The 20,568-nt window shown below is 36.3% G+C and overlaps 1 protein-coding gene across 1 annotated transcript; it reads right to left on the bottom strand.

Moving 5' to 3' along the window:
* Nucleotides 1–6,241: 6,241 nt before the first annotated feature.
* On the bottom strand, nucleotides 6,242–19,471 carry LOC123554078 (ubiquitin-associated domain-containing protein 2-like). Its single transcript, XM_053548502.1, has 9 exons — nucleotides 19,347–19,471; nucleotides 15,790–15,917; nucleotides 15,215–15,334; nucleotides 14,530–14,633; nucleotides 13,850–14,018; nucleotides 13,035–13,188; nucleotides 11,578–11,678; nucleotides 8,170–8,245; nucleotides 6,242–7,728 (listed from the first exon to the last, which is right to left on the bottom strand). The coding sequence occupies exons 1-9, from the start codon at nucleotides 19,378–19,380 to the stop codon at nucleotides 7,580–7,582; spliced, it is 1,035 nt and encodes a 344-aa protein (XP_053404477.1). The 5' UTR covers nucleotides 19,381–19,471; the 3' UTR covers nucleotides 6,242–7,579.
* Between the last annotated feature and the right edge of the window lie 1,097 nt (nucleotides 19,472–20,568).

Genomic DNA, 20,568 nt, shown 5'->3' on the forward strand with positions numbered 1-20,568 from the left:
CTAAAAGCTTCTAGTTTAAATTAGGCTATTGTTGTTTTTTTACTTAGAAAATTTGATTAATAGAGTTTTTAATAAAGCAACAATCATGCGATACCCTAGTAACACCTACATATAATTGATTGAAACTTATCACAATGCTTCCTTCCCTATGTACTAAAAAAAAACAAGTTAGATAACTCTTGGTTCAATTAATTGGGAAATATTGGTGGTTTTTTTTCTGTGTAAAAATGTTTTCATTTATAAGTTATTACAGTCAAACCTATATTAAATACCACCTGACACTTCAGGCCACTAGGTTCATTCTGCGTTAAATATTTGTGGTGCATACTGTTAATTAAATACAACAGTTAAGTTAATGAAGTACATTTTTTACCTCACCCAAGTGTTGTCTTTCTACACTGGTTTGACCTGTGTATCAATTTTACAGTTGCAGTGACCAGTCATGTTGAAAGTATAGTGATGTGTAGTCAATATTAGTCACAGTTATGGAAATATTGGAAATTCCTGAACTGTATCTTTTGTATAATGACAGAGGACATTTGATATATATATATTAAGCAAAATTAATGGACCTGGTATTTTCCGTGTCATTATGTATTCTCCTTTAACAATTCAGAATTCTTTGACCATAAATTGTCACTTATTCTTGAATTGTTATATCTATCAGTTTGGTTTTTCAAGAAAAATGGGTTAAAATAATCAACTCGTATCTATTTTCCATGTACCTGATTGAAAAGAAAAAATTGAAAACTGGTATGGATAGATGACAAAATATTTACAATTTGCTTCAAACTTTTAGTTGAACATCTTTCATGTGAAGATGGTCTGGTCTTTACTAAAAACTTTGCTATTTAGAGGATGGTGCCGTATGTTGGGGCATCCATGTCCATGGGCACAATTCTACTTTAACCTTAAATAGTCCTATGTTACAAACATAAAGCAAAGCACAGATAAAATGTTGATGAAAAATGTGCAAATGACCATGCGCGTAATCCATGTACATGACACTAGTGCATGTAACCAAATGCTTAAAAGTTGAAGTGAAATTAATGTTGCATTTACCTCATGTTTTTGTAAAATGGAGATAGGACAATTTAATAGTATACCAATGAAAACACAAGTCTGGACTATGATTAGTTATAGCTGGATATATACTTAATGTCAATAAAAGAATAAGTTCTCACTGTACATGTACTTAAAACTGGAGCTTAAGGACTTTATTAAATAAACTTGACTTTTATTATTTGTTCTTTATATCAAATTTTCTCAGATTTCAAGTTCAGAAACAATTCTTTGATCATGACATTTGATTTGGATAGATATTCCTGCTGAAATCTTTGCAAAAGTCAGTTAATATATACATAGATGTATTGTTAATATCTATCAGTTGGTATATGGATACAATATACTGTGAAATCATTTAATTTCGAGGGCGCTAAATTGCATTTTTTTTGCCAAAACGGCAGTTTCATAGGGATATACATTGGTGGATTTTGAGCTTTCTACATAAAATGAATGGAATTTTATTTTCAGTGGGATAAAACTTTGTGGATCTACTCGGTCGCAAAATCACGAAGAAATTAGTCCCCAACAAAAATTGATGATTTCACAGTACTGCCAGTATTTGTCAGAATGAACACAAGGTTTCTAAATGTAATATCCGTTAAACCTCCACTATCTTTGTGTTGTGAAATCAGAAATGCTTGTGAGGGTTTAAATTTTTCTATTAAAATATAAAAGTTAAGTCCTCATGGAAATTTTCAATTTTATTACTTTTATGCTTACTAAGACTTACAAGATTAAATGGGATGTAATTATTTATTTGAATGTTTCTTAATTTCAGTTTATTTTGGACATGTGAAAATACCTGATACTGCTCTTAGAAACTGTGCTTTTAATGGTGTTAAGTATATATCCAGCACTTATTATTTTGGAAGTATGTTTACTCAGTGACTGTATGCTAATATGTGGCTGTAATTGAAAGCTAAGCATTTTGTTAATTGTTTGAAAACTTCTATCACAAGATTCAGATTTTCATTATTGAATGATTTTGTGAAAGAACATATTTTGTAAAATTGATGAATTTGTTTGTTCTTGTTATTAACCCTATTAAGAAAAATTCCATAGGCAAATCATGTGGCTAGGGTCTGTGCCAGAGATAAAAGTCACACTGGCCTTTGGACTGAAAATAATTTCCTAACATTTTGTCACACATCTTTAAACGTACTGTGGTCAGTTGATGACCAAAAATGTTTCTGAGGTTAGTCAGTATGCCAAAAGTCAGTGTCACAGTGACCTTGAAAAGTGGTTCTAATCAAGAACTGGAGAAGCCATCACACTTCTCATGAACAAGCCAGTGGTTAGTCAGACCTCTGTTTATATTGGAGGGAAGGGGGCATCAAAGGTCACAGTCATGGAGTGTGGGAGACATTGAGTTAGTGCCATCAGTCTGTCTGTCTGTCACAAAGTTTGTTCACGCAACTCCTCCGGAGCCACCAGGTGGATTTACACCACACTTCACAGGAGTGATCATTGTAAAGACTAGTTGTGCATATCACTGGCATTTTCTAGTTTGTTTTTCAGCAGATTTATGGCCCTTGATTCATCAAATTTCAGATTTTGGCCACTTTAGTATTGGGCAGACTCTCTTACATTATTGGGCAGATTTCCCCAAAACCTCACAGGAGTAGTCGATGCCTAGTCTCATTGTACCTATTTTCGACATTTTCCTGTTTGACAATTATCAGTAGTGTTATGGCCCTTGATTCAATAAAATGTTATGGTGTTTCGGCCACTTCTCTTTTATTATTGAGCGGAATTCCACCAAACCTTACAGGAGTTTTGAATACAAAGCCTCATTTCATACTGTCGGCATGTTCCGGTTCAGTGATTTTCAGTGACTTAAGTCCTCGATTCGTCGTATTTTACCTTGTCCGGGCAACGTTCCCAATACCACCAGGAGGATTTGCATCAAACTGCATAAGTAATCACTGCCAAACATAGTTGTACATACAGTCAGCATGTTCCAGTTAGATGTTTTTCAACAGAGTTATAGCCCTTGATCATGTTCTAGCCACTTTTCTTACACAATAGGGCAGATTTCCACCAAACCTTACAGGAGCAATCAGTGTTTCATTATGCATATCATTTGTATGGTCCACTTCAGTGATTTTTTTGTAGAGTTATGGCCCTTGATTTGTTACATTTTACAGTGTTAACACTACTTGCTGTTTACAATTAGGCTGAATTTCACCAAGTCTCACAATTTTAAAATTGTCAAATTCTTTAATCTGTGCTTCTTCTATACCACAGGTTGGAATTCCACAAATGGCAAGACAGCATTCAGACCCTGGCCTCTATACTTACAATCTAGATATTGACAATGGCAAAGACAGCATTCAGACTCTGGCCTCTATACTTACAATCTAGATATTGACCAATGGCAAAGACTGCATTCAGACTCTGGTGTCTATACTTACAATCTTAAAACTGACCAATGGCTTTTTTGCATTCGCAGACTGGTCTCTATAGTTACAATCTAAAAAATGTCCTATGGCAAGCCTGCATTCGAGACTGGTCTCTTTACTATGTTTTCTAAACTTCAGAGCCTCAGCCTTCCGTTTTAACGCAAAGCGATCGGTAACAACAATGGAATCTCCCCGAAATTACTGAAGCATAAAGGTCTTTTCAGCCACAAAGAATATGTTAAGGAGACATGTGGTCAGCAAGAGTTGTGGTTCTTTAACAATGCACTCCCTCTCACTGATCTCAATGAATATGTAAAGTATCAAGTCAATACCTTATATGGTATTCGACTTATGCCCAGGTCAAGGTTTTCAAAAAAGGGAGATAATTAAACAAGAGCTGTCACAGGAGACAGCGCGCTCGACTATTTCGATGCTGGATTGTGAAACTGGGCACATCTGAGAAAACTGGAGCTGTCACTGGAGAGTTTAATGACTCCAATGGTGGATGGAGATATTGCACAATAGCTTTAGTCTGTGTCAAAAATATTAAGTAATAAGAGAGGTATATCAAAACACTATATAACTACAATTCTAAACAAAAAGGGGGCATAATTCATAAAATATTGGTGCAGGAGTTATGCAATTTGTGTCATGATGAGGGTGATGATGTGGAACGAGTACTTAAAGTTTGAATCAAATGTATTTCGTAATAACTGAGATATAGTAAAAATGCATAAAAATTAACCTTGAATTCTAAGTAAAAGTGGGCATAATTCATGAAACATTGGTGCCAGCGTTATGCACGTTGTGTCATGATGTGGATGATGATGCTGAACAATTCTTTTAAGTATGAATCAAATCCATTCAGTAATAGAGATAGAGTAAAAGTGCATCAAATCTTTAACCTGAAATTCTAAAAGTAAAAAGGGGGAATAATTCATTAAAAATTTGTGCCAGAGTTATGCACCTTGTGTCCTATGATGTGGGTGATGATGTTGAACAATTACTTTAAGTTTGAATCAAAGTCATTCAGTAATAACAGAGATAGAGTGGAAGTGCATCAAAAGTTTAACCTGAAATTCTAAGTAAAAAGGGGGAATAATTCATGAAAAATTTGTGCCAGAGTTATGCACCTTGTGTCATATGATGTGGGTGATGATGTTGAACAATTACTTTAAGTTTGAATCAAATCCATTCAGTAATAACAGAGATAGAGTGAAAGTGCATCAAAACTTTAACCTGAAAATCTAAGTGAAAAGGCGGATAAATCATGAAATATTGGTGCAGAAGTTATGGCCCTTATGTCAGTTGATGTGGGTGATGATGAGGAATAACTATTTTAAGTTTGAATCAAATCCATCAAGTAATTACAGAGACATGATGAAAAAAGAGAAAGTGTAAAAAAACATAAACTAAGGTGGGGACACGGGAAAACGCCGACACTGACGCTGGGTTGAGTAGGATAGCTCTCCTTATACTCTGCATAGTCGAGTTAAAACTGGCACCACCTAGAGATGTGGTTCCTTGTCTCTGCACTTTCTCTCACTGACCTTTATGAATATGTAAGATATCAAGTCAATACCTTAAGTTAGTATTCGAGTTATGCTCGGACAAGGTTTTCAACAAAAGGGAGACCATTCAAAAACGGGACCATCTAGAGTTATGGTACCTTGTCACTGCACGCCTGTCAATATGTAAAGTATGAATATGTAAAGTATGAATCTAATATATTACATAGTATTCAAGTTATGCCCCAGATAAGGTTTTCAAACTATATGCCCACGGGCAACATGTCGAGCCTGCCCTTTGACCCCTAACTGTGACCTTGACCTTTGAGATAGTCAGTCTTATTGAATTAAACATTCATGCAAAATATAAACAAGATTCCTCAATGCATGTCAAAGTTACGGGCCGAACAAGATGTGACATGACCTTTGACCTCAAACTGTGACCTTGACCTTTGAGATAGTTACCTGGGGTTTGCCTTTGACACTCCGTCTCACTGAGGTTAATATTCAAGCCAAATATAAACAAGATTCCTCAATGCATGTCAAAGTTATGGGCCAGATCTGACATGACCTTTGATCTCCAACTGTGACCTTGAGATAGGAGCCTGGGGGTTTGCACATGACTCACTGAAGTTAACACTCATGCCAAATACAAACAAGATAGCTCCATGCATGTCAAAGTTACAATCCGGACGGATGCACGCACGCACTCATATACACCAAACAGCCATCTTCGCTTAGCAAGCGGGCTCGACAAAAAAGGAAGACAATTCAAAAATAGGATCACCTAGAGTTATGGTACCTTGTCACTGAACTCCTATTAATATGTAAGTATAAATCATATTCAAGTTATGCCCCAGACAAGGTTTTCAAAAAAGGGAGATCATTCAAAAATGGACCCACCTAGAATTATGGTTCTTTGTCACTGCACTCCCTCTCAGTGACCTCTATCAATATGTAATGTATCAAGTCAATATCTGACAGTATTCGAGTTATGCCACAGACAAGGTTTTAAAAAATGAGACCACCTAGAGTTAAGGTTCCTTGTCAATGCACTTCCGTTTTTGTATAAAGTTACAACTTGGTACCTTCAATACTTTTTGAGTTATCCTCCAGACAAATAGTGTGACAGACGAACAGACAGACACATGGACAGACAGACAAGGTGGTGACTATTTGCTCACCTCTTAGGTGAGCATAAAAATCAAGGACATGTAAGTATAAGCTGTTAATACACAACGTCAGTGAAAACTAAAAGCACAAAAGTAATAAGCAGTCCTTTTATTAAAAAAACTTTATACAAGTTGAACCAACTACAGCTGGATATAAAGCCATTTCAGTAAAAGCTGCTTGACTGGAATATCTAATCAATCATTAACTTTCTAGTGTCAATTTATAAAACAACTAGGTGTTTTTATCACAAAAACATATGTCCTCCTCCTATGTATACCTTTAGCTCTGGCAGCCACTTTGTGCAGCGAAGCTGAATGTGTCGGCGATATACACAACTAGGCTTGGTACTGACCACTCCTGTGAAGTTTCGTCAAAATCTATCCAGCAATTTGACCTGTGAAAGCCGGACAAGATTTTTCTATCTTTAGGTCTGGCGGCCATTTTGTGCAGCGAGGTGGAACGTGTCGGCGATATGCACAACTAGGCTTGGTACTGATCACTCCTGTGACATTTTGTCTAAATCCGGCCAGCAGTTTGACTTGTGGAAGCTGGACGAGATTTTTCTATTTTTAGCTCTGGTGTCTATTTTGTGCTGCAAAGAACATGCCGGCGATATGCACAGCTAGGCTTGGTACTGATCACTCCTGTGAAGTTTTGTTGAAATCCAGCCAGCAGTTTGACCTGTGAAAGCCGGAAAAGATTTTTCTGTCTTTAGCTCTAGCGGCCATTTGTGCAGCGAAGCGGAATGTGCCGGCGATATGCACAACTAGGCTTGATACTGATAACTCCTGTTAAGTTTTGTTGAAATCCGGCCAGTAGTTTGACCTGTGAAAGCTGGATGGACAGACAGACAAACAGACAGACAGATGGCAAAGGCAAAAACAATATGTCTCCCCCACCTATGGGGGGAGACATAATCATGTACATGTACAACTCAAAAGTCAATCTTTTATGACACTACTACAGACACCATTACAAAAGTTCAATCTGAGCTTACATTTTACTTATCATATATTAAGTCTATAATGCTTTATGCAGACTGCACATTATAGCCAATAGAAATATTTTTCACCATTGTTTTTATGATCATGTTAGAAATTATAAAACATAATTTTTTACAGAAGAAATTTTATGAATTTCGTCAAACTTTATGAAGTTATTCCAATCACTGTTTCTGAGTTTTGTAGAGTTTAAAGCTACTCCATTAGCTTATGTTATATGGAGAGTTTTTAAATGCAATAATGGAGTAAGACCACGATCACCCTTTGTTTCAGATACAGAAACGTCCTGGGTAAAGTCACAAGCATTCTGTATTTCAATCAGATGCCCTCACCACCATCAGAATGTGACCACTGCTGAACTTTCAGGATTCATGTCTGGATTATTTTGTCCATTATAGCTCATCACACTGCTGATTATAACCTGAATGCACTAATTTTGTTGCAGTAAGAAATTTGTTGCCATGGAAACGTCATTATTTGACATATGGAGAGCATGTCTAACTTGATCTTGACTGAAACCCATTTCCACCATCTGTTGTACTTGTTCTTCCGACACTTCCTCTGCTTCCTCAAGGTCTTCTGGAAAAACAAATTTACAGTAAGGAGTCATGAGTTGAAAGTTGTAATTTTCTGCATCACATCAACAAATTTGCAATTAAAGTCATATGGGGACTTTCAACCTCAATGGTAAAGGACATCCACGATGCCACTCCAAGCATTATTTAAGCCACAGGCCGCGACCTTTCTTAACCCAGCTTAGTGGTTTCCTCATACAAAAGAATATAACTGCCAAATATTATGACCCAAGGTAATTCTCTAACATTTTTGCTATTTTCAGCGGTATTTCAGTTATACAGCACAGTCAGTCTTCCTAGATCACATACCAGTATTCTATTATTCTCTCTAAGTAATTGACAACTTCCCCGCATTTATCAGAGGCAGTGGACACTATACAGTGCTAGAGGTAGAGAAAGCTCATAAAGCCAAAGATTAATTTTCTAGTAATGAGGAAACAGTTACCTTCTAATCTCTGTCTGAGTCCATCTTGACCATTGTTATTTACACCACCAAATATACCAGGACCATCCACTAAGTTCTGGAAACAGAGCAGAACAAGATTAACCTACAGGGAATACTTCTAGACCTTCAACATTCCACCTATTTACAAAAATGCACTGGAAAATGTCAGAAATAAGCCTGCATGTAATAAGAAAAACTAAAAACGACTATTTTCAGTTAAAGCAATATAAAAAATGTTCTAAAATTACTCATAAACAAGAGGGCCAAGATGGTCCTAGGTTGCTCACCTGAGTAACACACTATAACAGTGTAAACATGTTTTACCTAGTGATTTCATGGAGACAAATATTCTGACCAATTTTCATTAAGACTGGACGAAAACGTGACCTCTTAAGTGTAAACAAGCATTTTCTTTGATTTGACCTAGTGATCTAGTTCTCTACCCCATATGATCCAATGCAAACTTGTCCACTCCATGAAAACAAACATTCTGACGAAGTTTCAGGAAGACTGGAGCAAAAAAGTGGGCAATAGAGTGTATACAAAGTTTTCCTCTGATTTGACCTAGTGACCTAGTTTTTAACCCAACATGACCCAGATTTAAAATCATCCAAGACTTCATGATAACAACCATTCTGACCAAGTTTTATGAAGATAGAATCAAACATGTTCTCCCTAGGGTGTAAACAAGGTTATTCTTTGATCTGCTGACCTAGTTTTTGACCCCACAAAACCCTGATAAAAATTCGTCCAAGATTTCATGCAGACAAACATTTTGATGAAGTTTCATGCACATCAAATGAAAAATGCAGCCCCTATTGCATGCACAAACTTTTCCTTTGATTTGACTGTGTGACCTTATTTTTGACCCCACAACCCAGATTCAAACTTGACCTACAGATCATCAAGACAAACATTCTGACCAAGTTTCATTAAGATTGGGTCATAACTGTGGCCTCTAGGGTGTTCACAAGCTTTTTCTATGATCTGGCCTACTGACCTAGTTTTTGACCCCACATGACTCAGATTCGATCTTGACCTAGAGATCATCAAGACAAACATTCTGACCAAGTTTCATACAAACTGGGTCATAACTATGGCCTCTAGACTGTTCACAAGCTTTTCCTTTGATTTAACCTGGTGACCTAGTTTTTTTAACCCACATGACCCAAATTCAAACCTGACCTAGAGATTATCAAGACAAATACTCTGATCAAGTTTCATAAAGATTGGGTCATAACTGTGGCCTTTAGTGTTCACAAGCTTCTTCTATGATCTGGCCTACTGACCTAGTTTTTGACCCCACATGACCCAGATTCAAACTTGAACTATAGATCATCAAGACAAACATTCTGACTAAGTTTCATAAAGATTGGGTCACAACTGTGGCCTCTAATATTCACAGGCTTTTCCTATGATCTGGCCTACTGACCTAGTTTTTGACCCCACATGACCCAATGTCAATCTTGACCTAGAGATCATCAAGACAAACATTCTGACCAAGTTTCATAGAGATTGGGTCATAACTGTAGCCTCTGGCATGTTCACAAGGCAAATGCTGATGCACAACGCACATCACATGCCGGACAATGACTGGTCATAATACCTCACCTTGAGCAGGTGAGCTAAAAAAAAAAAAACAACTAATATGAGGACAGAAAAATTAATTAAAGTGGTAGATGACTTTGGATGAATAAAGAGAGTATTATAAAAATCCTCTTACATAAATGCACCAAAAACATTACCTTACACAATGCAAGGGCAGAATCATAACAATGGTATGGGCTTGAAAATAAATCTGTATCTTAAAAGCCACATCAACACAATTCAGGAAATATGGCAACTTTCTGAAAATCTATGTGATCTTCTCATTCTTCACATTCGACCTGATTAGCACCTTGTTTGAACCACCAACCTTCCACAAGCCTGCTGAGTACAGCGAGCATGGGCATGAACCAGGGTAAAACCACCGACCTTACACAAGCCTGCTGAGTACAGCGAGCATGGGCATGAACCAGGGTAAAACCACCGACCTTACACAAGCCTGCTGAGTACAGCGAGCATGGGCATGAACCAGGGTAAAACCACCGACCTTCCACAAGCCTGCTGAGTACAGCGAGCATGGGCATGAACCAGGGTAAAACCACCGACCTTACACAAGCCTGCTGAGTACAGCGAGCATGGGCATGAACCAGGGTAAAACCACCGACCTTACACAAGCCTGCTGAGTACAGCGAGCATGGGCATGAACCAGGGTATAACCACCGACCTTACACAAGCCTGCTGAGTACAGCGAGCAGGGGCATGAACCAGGGTATAACCACCGACCTTCCACAAGCCTGCTGAGTACAGCGAGCATGGGCATGAATCAGGGTATAACCACCGACCTTCCACAAGCCTGCTGAGTACAGCGAGCATGGGCATGAACCAGGGTATAACCACCGACCTTCCACAAGCCTGCTGAGTACAGCGAGCATGGGCATGAACCAGGGTATAACCACCGACCTTCCACAAGCCTGCTGAGTACTGCGAGCATGGGCATGAACCAGGGTAAAACCACCGACCTTCCACAAGACATTTATATATTTTGAGCATAGGCATGTACCTGGGTACTAACACGAACCTTCCACAAGATACTTATATATTTTGAATTTTTGAGCATGGGCATGCACCAGGGTGCAACCACCAACCTTGCAAAAGATATTTATATTATTTTTAGCATAGGTATGGACGTAGTTACAACCACCAACCATCCACAAGACATATATTTTGAGCATGGGCAAGCACCTGGGTACAACCACAGACCTTCCACATGACATTTATATATTCTGAGCAAGGTCATGCACCTGGTTACTACCACTAACCTTCCACAAGCCTGCATATTTTGGCATGGCTAGCACCAAGGTAAAACAACAACTTTCTGAAAGCATGCAGAATAGCTTACTCACAATTCTAAATCCAAAATTGGCTCCTGACCTCAAAGCAGTAAGAGGTAAATAATCTGAATCTAGATACTTTAACCCACATAGAAAGCCTGAAAATCCTGGTTTGTACATGTAAGAAATAACTGATGTATCACCTAAAACATTATCAGCCATGAAAATTCTGGATTAGTGCTCTGAATCAATAGGCAAAACCATGTGCAATGTAAAGGAATTCAATAGTCTGAAGTAAAACTAAACCAAGAACAAAGTTAGTTTTCACTTTCATTTTACATGAATTATTGGGACTTTGTTTGCTTTCAGTATTTCAGTTATGTTAAGACTGGCAGTTAACCTAACATGTGTTCCTAGATTCTGTACCAGTACTAACCTGTTCTCTGCAAGTAAATGCCAACTTTTCAATATTAATTACAGGTAGAAAACAAATGATTTCAGACACATTTATCAAATACTCAAAGTTACAAACCTGAGGTTGATGCCGTCCCATATTAGTACCTCTTGAGTTCTGTAAGGATCTCCATATCACTTGCTGTTCTAACCTTTCCATTGCTTCTTGCCTCTGAATCTCTATACCAAAAATATATCTCAATAATAACAACAGCAATCTGGAGTGCAAAATTCAAATATTTCTTTTCATTTACAGGGGCACACCTCTACAATTGTATCCATTTTTCTACAAAATACATGCTTTTTAATACTGTACAATTACAGGTTATCTTCACAGCACTTGAGACATGCCCTTTAATAAAGAGACTAACTGATCATTTTCAAGTTGAATATTTCAGTAACTCTCAGATTTCTCCATCTTTTTTCCAAAATAACTATGGATTTCTGCAAAGAATTCAAAACAATTATTTTTACCAAAGTACAATCTACTTTTGACATATTTTTGAAGAATTTAGAACCAAATAATCAATTATTTGTTAGTGTTTCAAAAACTGCAAAGAATAAATGCAAGTCAATGCTGCATTTCTAATCTGCTACAATAAAAATAATTTCACTTTTCCCATTCTGCTATAGTAACTGTTGACCTGTATAGTGGTTCCTACCTGAGCAATCCTGACAAGGGATATGGCTGCCCGTGTTAACCAGTCAATATACTGATGCATTCTAGATAACTGCCATCTGATACATGCATTCAAACTTTTACATCTCTGACAGCGCTAGCTAGGCTTATACAATTAAACCCGAGCAAAAGACCATATCAACACAGACAACTTGGCTTCAAAGAATGCTAATTTCATGTCTTATGTATAAATTATAACCTGTAAATATAGACCAAGCACCTGCAAAGCTGCTACCTTGATATTCACAGCTAGATTGAATAATTTTGGAACAAGGAAAAATGCTAAGGAATTATTTAAAAATTGGGCCAGCAGGCTCAAAGGGGAATATTCCTAAACTTTTTCAAATAGCCACTAGCCCCATCCCCTGCCTGCCATGTTCTTTTATGAAACAGAAGGAATTTAGGCAATGGTTACCCAAGGTACATTGCTGTAAAATTAATCTGAAACTGGGCAAGCAGTTTCATGGAAAACTATCAAAGTTTTCCATAAAGAAAAAAATTCTTCCTGCCCCCTGGCTGCCATGTTGTTTAACGAAACACAATTGCCTGAAGCAATTTGGCAGAGGGTCACCCAAGGAATATTTCTATGAATTTATTTCAGATGTTGGCCAGTGGTTTCTGAGGAGATCTTCAAAATACTTCCTCTTGCTTGCCATGGCAACCAGAATTCTGCATGGATGACCTAGGCTAGAATGGGGAACAATGGCAAAGGAACAAGATGATCTTTATATAAATTGTGGACGAAGCACGCACGAATGACAGACATCCATCGATCTTAAAAGTCCTTTTGCTCTACGAAGAGGATTCATTTTATACTACTTTGAGTATAATGTATATAATACTAGCAAAAAAGTTACCAAGTGTAGCTCCTATGTGGTTTTTATTCTCATATATGTCTGCTGTGTTGAAAAGTCTGCCAATTGTTGAATTACATAATCTCGCTAAACAGTGTGGTACTTTAATGACAGATTGTAGATATAAAAAATTCACTCTCCATAACACACCAGCCATCTGTAAAACAACAATTATTATCAAACACAAAATGTGACAACAAAACATCTAAATTTAAACACATTTATACTTTTTAGAATCTGTTCAGATAGATGAATAACTATGAAATTTCTTTGAAGTCAAGTTGTAATATATATATTATATTTAAAATAATATTTCCATGCCTGCATTCAGGCCATCTCAGGCATGTATAAGTGTATTGCATCTGAAAAAGGTTATAAATGTTTAGTATCAACATTCTCAAAACTAGTACCAAGTCTTTTCCTGATAAAGCAAAGTAAGTACTGTTTTAAAATATGGGAAACAGAGGTGCAGTCAGACCAGGACTCAAAGTCAATTCCTTTGAATAGTCAGCATTTGCTCTTAAAAACCAAGGTACTCGGCAGCTGTACATATTATACTCTTAAAATTGTGAAAACTGTCTTACCTTTAGGCCTTGAATCAGGGCCTCCTCTGCCATTCACCAATGTAGCCACATGTTACAAATTCAAAGAACTGGCTACAGATTTTTGAATTTGCTGCAAGAATTTTATTAAAATGTGGCCAAATTTTAGCAAGTCAGCTTCAATTTGGCAGTTTCTCTCAAAAAGTGGCTACAACTTTCTGAGGCCCAGGGAAGGCCCTGCTCGAATGTGTAATAAATATAAAAATTTGAACTTACCAAACCACAAAGTGCAACGAGCAACGACTCTGGAGAACTACTTGCTGCCTGTAAACCTAGTATATATGATATAGATTTCCCAGTCATAGGTACGCCCCAGATATGTGACAGTGCAACTCGTGGAATATCACAGTAAAATGGCACAAACATCGGGTATATTATGCACAACCTGAAAAATAATAGTTCTGTGTTAATCCAAAATAATCTTGTTAATTGAGGTAAATATGGAATGTTATACTAGAAGTGTGTTGATCCCGTTGTTTGTCAAAATGCAAGCCAAAGTTATGAAACCTGTCACATGGGGTTACCTCATGTTGCCCGAGATGTGTGAATAGTTTGAAAGTACTTGGTCAAGCAGTTTCTGACAGTCCTGCTTACAAAACAGAATTTCTCTAAAGGGGCATAATTTTATGTTATGTAATCTGTCTTGCAGGGAGATGTCATGATGCTTAAGACATACATCTGAAAGTGTTAGGCCTGGTAGATTCAGATGCAAGACTTTAACCAAAAAACTTAGAAAGGGGCAGAAGTTTGACAAAATATAAAATTATGTAACTTGCCCTATGAGGTCATCTCTAAAAACAGAAGACGTGATAGAAACCGTTTTTTAGTCTCCTAAAATGAGATTTGAATTTTTCACTCCAAATGCAAATGAAAGAAAACCTTGCTATCATACTTACGGTCCTGTGGGCAAAGGTTGTAGTGGTACTTCAAACACTCGACACAGATACACACACACTAGTTCCAGTAATATAGACAGGATTCCTGATCCCAGCAAATGGGACTGAAAATATTGGTAAAATATGCTATAATTCTATCATTTCATGTGACAAACCTTCTTAACTTATATGTCTGAATACATTTTCTAATATGAACAAAACATGCATATTTTAATTAGAACTGTACACATCAACACATTAAATGGAACCATACATACCCCTAGAACAAGTGCAACCACATCTGATCTAATATTTTATGTAAAAAGACATTCAAAAATCCTAACAATATAAAAGCAAGGTGTTACACTTAATTCACATACTGTATTATCAAGTGTGCAGCGTAATTCACTAAACGTCAATGTACACCTTGGTTATTCTGCAGTTACCTCCCATATTTTAGATTACGAGTTGACATCAACCGACTATATTTGATATCATATTTTCTTGTTCTTAGAAACCACAAGATCAAAGATGCTGAATGTTTTGTGGTATGAGCTATCAACCACTTATCAAGAATATCCCTTTAAAAGCAATCATTACAATGTTCTATGACGTATTTTATTCAAATATAATAGACATAATTAACTTTTCTAATGTAACAACTGTTATAGATATATTAATGATATGAAAAAATAAAAGTGCATACAAAAAACTTCCTGGAGCCAAGTCTTTTCTCAAAGATTTTGAAGTAGTATATGAGAATAGAGCACACAAACAGGTCCTTTAAATCCAGAAAGGCCAGCTTTGAAGTCAACACTCTCCATATCTGGAAATATATATATTAATTTAAAACTCAAATACATCATACAGGTACATGTATCTGCAAATCTTAAGTATCTTAAATCTACCTTGATATTTAGCATATTCTGAATGTTTTTAAAAACTGTCCCTCTCTTTCCAAACTAAATGTTCTTTATTTTTCTCTCATACAACTTAAAATACCATTTAACCTTTACCATGCTAAATTTCTAAAATGGCCTGTTCCTTCATTCAGTTTGGGCAGTACCACTTACTAGTATTATTCAAAGTGGTGTTCACTGTAAATTTACTGACTGAATAGCGAACAGTGCAGACCATGATCAGCCTGCATGGTTGTGCAGGCTGACCTTGGTCTGCACTGGTCAAAGGTAAAATCACTTGCCACCAGCAGGGCAAAGGTTAAAAAGGCCGCTTAACAATACTGTTTGTAGAATGCCATTCAAACGAACATCCTGCAATTACCTGATATTTATCAAACACTTGGTTGTGCGTGTAAATGAAGTATGACTGGTGCTGTTTGAGAGGAAACTTCAGTAAGAATGACGACCCAATAGCTGATCCAAGAAGAAACTTGCATACTGGAGCACTGCCTGAAATACAGAGGTAATAGTTTGAGCTGATGATAACTGTGTCAAATACTTTAACATTTAGGGTAATGCAGCTAGTATTAGAAAAAGCATGTCAGCTTTATAGTTGGGATCTCAGAGGTAGAATTTTTGCCTGGGAATTATCTCAGACACAGGAGGGTATCTGGGCTGAAACATCTGCCATCAGACAGTTTGCCCCCTTGCTACCATGAATATACTTGAAGTTAAGAACTGACAAGAATCAAGATAGAAAAGTGACAATTATGTCAATGGACTTCTAGATACCATAATATTACCCATATTTACTTGTTCTCTGCAATTGATAAATCAGTGGTGAAGGAAAAATGTTTCGAGCATTTCAAACTTATTATCTTGTGTTGTATCAAATTGTCACAGAAAACATAAGCTAGCTGGAATCAGTCTTTTGACTGTTTTTAGATGGCAAAATCACTTTCCTTACCTCGATATGCCAATATATCTAGTTATTTTTTAACAAAAATGTCAGACAAGTTTTCTTGTATAGTGTGAAGTATGGGTATTTGGTAATTATTACTGAATCAAAGTAAGTGAGAGAGTTCTGACTGAAAAAAATTTAATGTTCTTCGAATTAAATTATTAATACCCTGTTGTATGGTGTATGGTGAGACAGGTGTTGAAGGGTATTTATCAAGAAATAGATGCATGATTTAATTTTACCATATTACTCAGCTAATTTAAGGGAACAGAACAAGTCTTCTGTTTTAACAAATTAATCTTTCTATGACTAATGTTAAGTCATGAAAAACATTTGACAAAGAGTCTGACAATGAAACTGTAAATGATCTTACCTTGAGTAAATACTAAAAAATTTTGTTCGGGGTTAACAGCCCTGTTTTTCAATAAAATTTCAGTCATGTAATGGTGGGAAGTTATTGTTAACTATAGTAAGCAGTGTTCCTAGATTCTTTACCAACATGTACTAACCTGTTCCCTGCAAGCAACTGCTGACTTCTCCAAATGAATCATATTCAACAAAAATAGTAACAAGGAGCTGCTTTCAATAAACGCTTGATGCCGCCCCCCCACCCCCTCCCCCGTGGCATCCTTGTCGAAACAAAGCAACCTAAGTCCAAAACGAGGTCAAGTTCAAGGTCAAACTGAGGTCAGGTGATGTCTGAAGATGAGGAATGGTCACAGGTGACATCTGCATTAGTATCAAGTCATTCTAGTAAGGGGTATTGATGTTAGGCGAAACAGTCCCATTTGGTTAACCTCGTACGGATGGACGAATGGATGGACAGGACAATCAATATATGCCTACCGCATCAGTAGATGCCAGGGGCATAAAAATGAATGAAAACAAATGATTTTCTTACAGCACTTTTTTCTTATAGTAGCCTAGTAACAAAATGCCATAAACAGGAAGTAAGTTAAGACGTTACAAGGATGAAAACAACGTAATAGTTCCGTTTTTGTTTAATAGTCTGCAGTGAAAGTGTTTTTTTTGTAAAATGATGTTTTTTGAATTGAGAAATATGTTAAATGGAACAAACAGAAACTATCAAGGTATTAGATTTTTATCCTGTTTTACGTAAAACATAATTATTACTGTACAAATCTACTATACAGATGCAGTTTGTTACACATCATTTACAGCACAAGAGTCATCTTACACCAGTGAGTGTGATGGAATTTTCCAGCACTGGCGAATTCACCAGAACTCCCAGTCTGGTATGCATGAATTTGTTTCTACTTTCTTTTGTTAACAAAGCTTATGTCAGAAATAATGTTGAATGTCAAATTTATGACAACTTTTTTTCACATCTAAAGACTCTAATTATTTGGACTACCAATTAACCAATCATCACCTAGTTTCTAAGCACAATTTTTTACAAGTGTGCTGTCACATGCAACATTATATTTACATCAATCCTATATGTATATATACATTGCTATATGGTTCCATTGTATGAACCAACTTGATTGTTCTTATGGTTGACATTTCACACTTGACTGAGCAGGTAATGGTTACAAGTTCCGTATTCCTAGACAACCCTATGAGGATAGGCTAGGATTACGGAAGTATTTAAGGGGCATCAAATATATGTAAGGACATGCAATGATGTTGTAAACTTATTTATTTCACTTAAAATAGCGATTTTTCATGCCTGTTGTGTTATTTTGTGTTATCGATCCGCCATTATGCATCTATTAATGCTTCTTTAATATTAAGCTCAAAGAAAATAAAAATATTACATTAAAAAAAAGAAAAAAGATCGCCCATAGCGCGGAGCGAACCCATGGCCCTGACAAAAAACAGTTTACTGAACCAGCGCCTGTACTCTCTCAGCCACTGCGGCAGTTCACTTTTGCAGCGAGTATTTTTATTATCCTCAGGTGCCTGTGAGCCGTCCCTTTAATGATTTCCAGCAAAAATGCATTTAAAATCTATAACACTTTAGGAAAATTTTAATCTTACCTTAGTAAATGTTCCTATTCCTTTCAATCCATGCAATATTTTCAGAATAGTTTTCCAAGTTATAAAAAGAAACTAACAGAAAAACAGCCCATGTGAGTTAGATATCGGCCATATTGGAATGCCCTTGTGACGTCACACCAAGTTATTTGTCACTTCAACATGACTTTCATTAAGAAAATGTAAACAAAGCAGACGTAAATTTTATCCTGAAAAATTAGCTTTTATTACAAAGAATCTTCGATGAATCTTTAGAGGATGGGAAAAAAAGTAAGTTTTAGTTGATTCAAAAATGAAATTATAAATGCTAATAATTCATGTTTTCTCTGCATAATTCATCATCTTCCAAGAAAAAGTTTAAAATGAAAGTAAAAAATTTTTCCACAGTTTGCACATATGCGGTGATAGATCTTGCGAGATGTAAGTCAAAACTTAACATGGTGACGGGTCAAGGGAAGGGACGACTCTGGGGCTTCCAACGATATAACCACTAACGATATATAGTCTGTGTCCCGGCTCTGTGTAGTAAATTTGACTGCGCAACACCAAGCTGGGATCTATTCTCGTATTCCTTGGACAAGCTATTAAAAATTGTGTTGAAAACGCTAGGAGTAAGTTTTGTCTTTAGTTTTTCTAAGCCTTAAGGACTGATAGAATATGGGAGTTTTTTAAACATGTTGAAATGGTAACAGAAGTTGTTGTATGAACGAGACATGTGCTCAGTTTGTTTTAAAAGACGAAAATATATTGGCTGAATGTTGGCAGGGGCGGATTGGGAGGGGGAGGGGTGCTGACCCCCAAGTGTCTGTGGCTATCTAGAACTTAGAAGGAACCTCTCTGACGTGTTCATCCGCGTTCAACTTCCAACACGATTATATTTCGCTCTGACAATAAACTTCCACGATTCTAAAGTTTCATCCGACATGAAAGACGATACCAAAAGATAACAACATGAAGAAATATCAAAGAATACTCACGAAAACCTACTGATGCACCATTTGAAGAAGACATTTTGATAACATCCGGCTATACCGAATCGTAATTTTTACGAATTGTAATATTTACAAAGCGGACTTGATTCGTCAGTTAGTCTGCACAAAATGTGCACCACTGCACTTGGTGCCCGTGTGGGTCCCTCCATTAAAAAAGAGAGTGTTTTTAACCCTAAAACGAAACAAACAAAAGAAAAGACTTTGTGAATTGTATACTGTAGGATTTTTTTTCGTTTTAGGATTAAAAACGGTAGTTTTTAACTTGTTTTCTTTCTTTTAATGGTGGACCCATATGGGCACCAATACTGCAAGGGAGCCCATTTGGTTACTGGAGTTACTTTTTCTATTGCTTTGGTTACTCTTTTTTAAATGTGCAGCAATACACATAGGCAATGAATATAATAAGTTTTGGAGGTGGAAAACATGTCTCTTTTTCTGGTTACTGGGTTACTCTTCTTTTCTTCGGTTACTCCTGGTTACTACAGAGCAAATACCTATAAAATATGTATTGAATTTTTTTAAAAGTGTGTATTTTTCTGGTTACTGGGTTACCGGTCTTTTCTTTGGTAACACCTGGTTACTTTTGATTATTAGAACAAATACCTATAGAATATGTATTGAAGATTATTTGAGTAAAAAAACAGAAGAAGAAGAAGAAGAAAAAGTTTATTAAAGTCTAACTTTCATACAATACATAGAATATAAAAGATAAAACGCATGTATAAAACTACTCATTATGAGTAATGAGAGACTATATAAAAACATTTACAATATGTACAATCTGTATAAAACTACTCATTATGAGTTATGAGAGACTATATAAGAAACATTTACAATATGTACAATCTGTATAAAATCCATATTCAGTATACGCATAATTTATATTTAAAGCAATTCATAAAACTTAAAAACATGGAAGCACATTGCTGTAAGAGTTTAAAAGGTAAATCAAAATCACCGAGACAGCAAATAAAACACTTACTATTTTACTTATACAGTATATTACGACGTGTAGTTAAAATATCTAAGCAGGTTTAATTTTGGCACATATTTTAACAAGATTACTTTCAGACATAACAAATATAAAGTTCTCAAAAATTGAAAAATTAGAAAAGTTTGTATCAATATCATTTGCTTTCTGTAGTAACTGAGATCTCAAGGCATTATACAATGGGCATATAAGCAATGCGTGTATTCCATTTACTAT

This window comes from Mercenaria mercenaria, chromosome 7 (genome assembly GCF_021730395.1).
Source record: "Mercenaria mercenaria strain notata chromosome 7, MADL_Memer_1, whole genome shotgun sequence".
Lineage (NCBI taxonomy): Eukaryota > Metazoa > Mollusca > Bivalvia > Venerida > Veneridae > Mercenaria > Mercenaria mercenaria.

What these genes read in the sequence shown, in the direction of transcription:
- LOC123554078 (XM_053548502.1), bottom strand. Translation starts at nt 19,380, where the DNA reads ATGTCTTCTTCAAATGGTGCATCAGTAGGTTTTC. An exon ending in TGGTGCATCAGTAGGTTTTC is followed by an intron (nt 15,918 to 19,346) that starts GTGAGTATTCTT and finishes TCTGTATTTCAG; the next exon opens with GCAGTGCTCCAGTATGCAAG. An exon ending in CCACATAGGAGCTACACTTG is followed by an intron (nt 11,679 to 13,034) that starts GTAACTTTTTTG and finishes TTTTTGGTATAG; the next exon opens with AGATTCAGAGGCAAGAAGCA.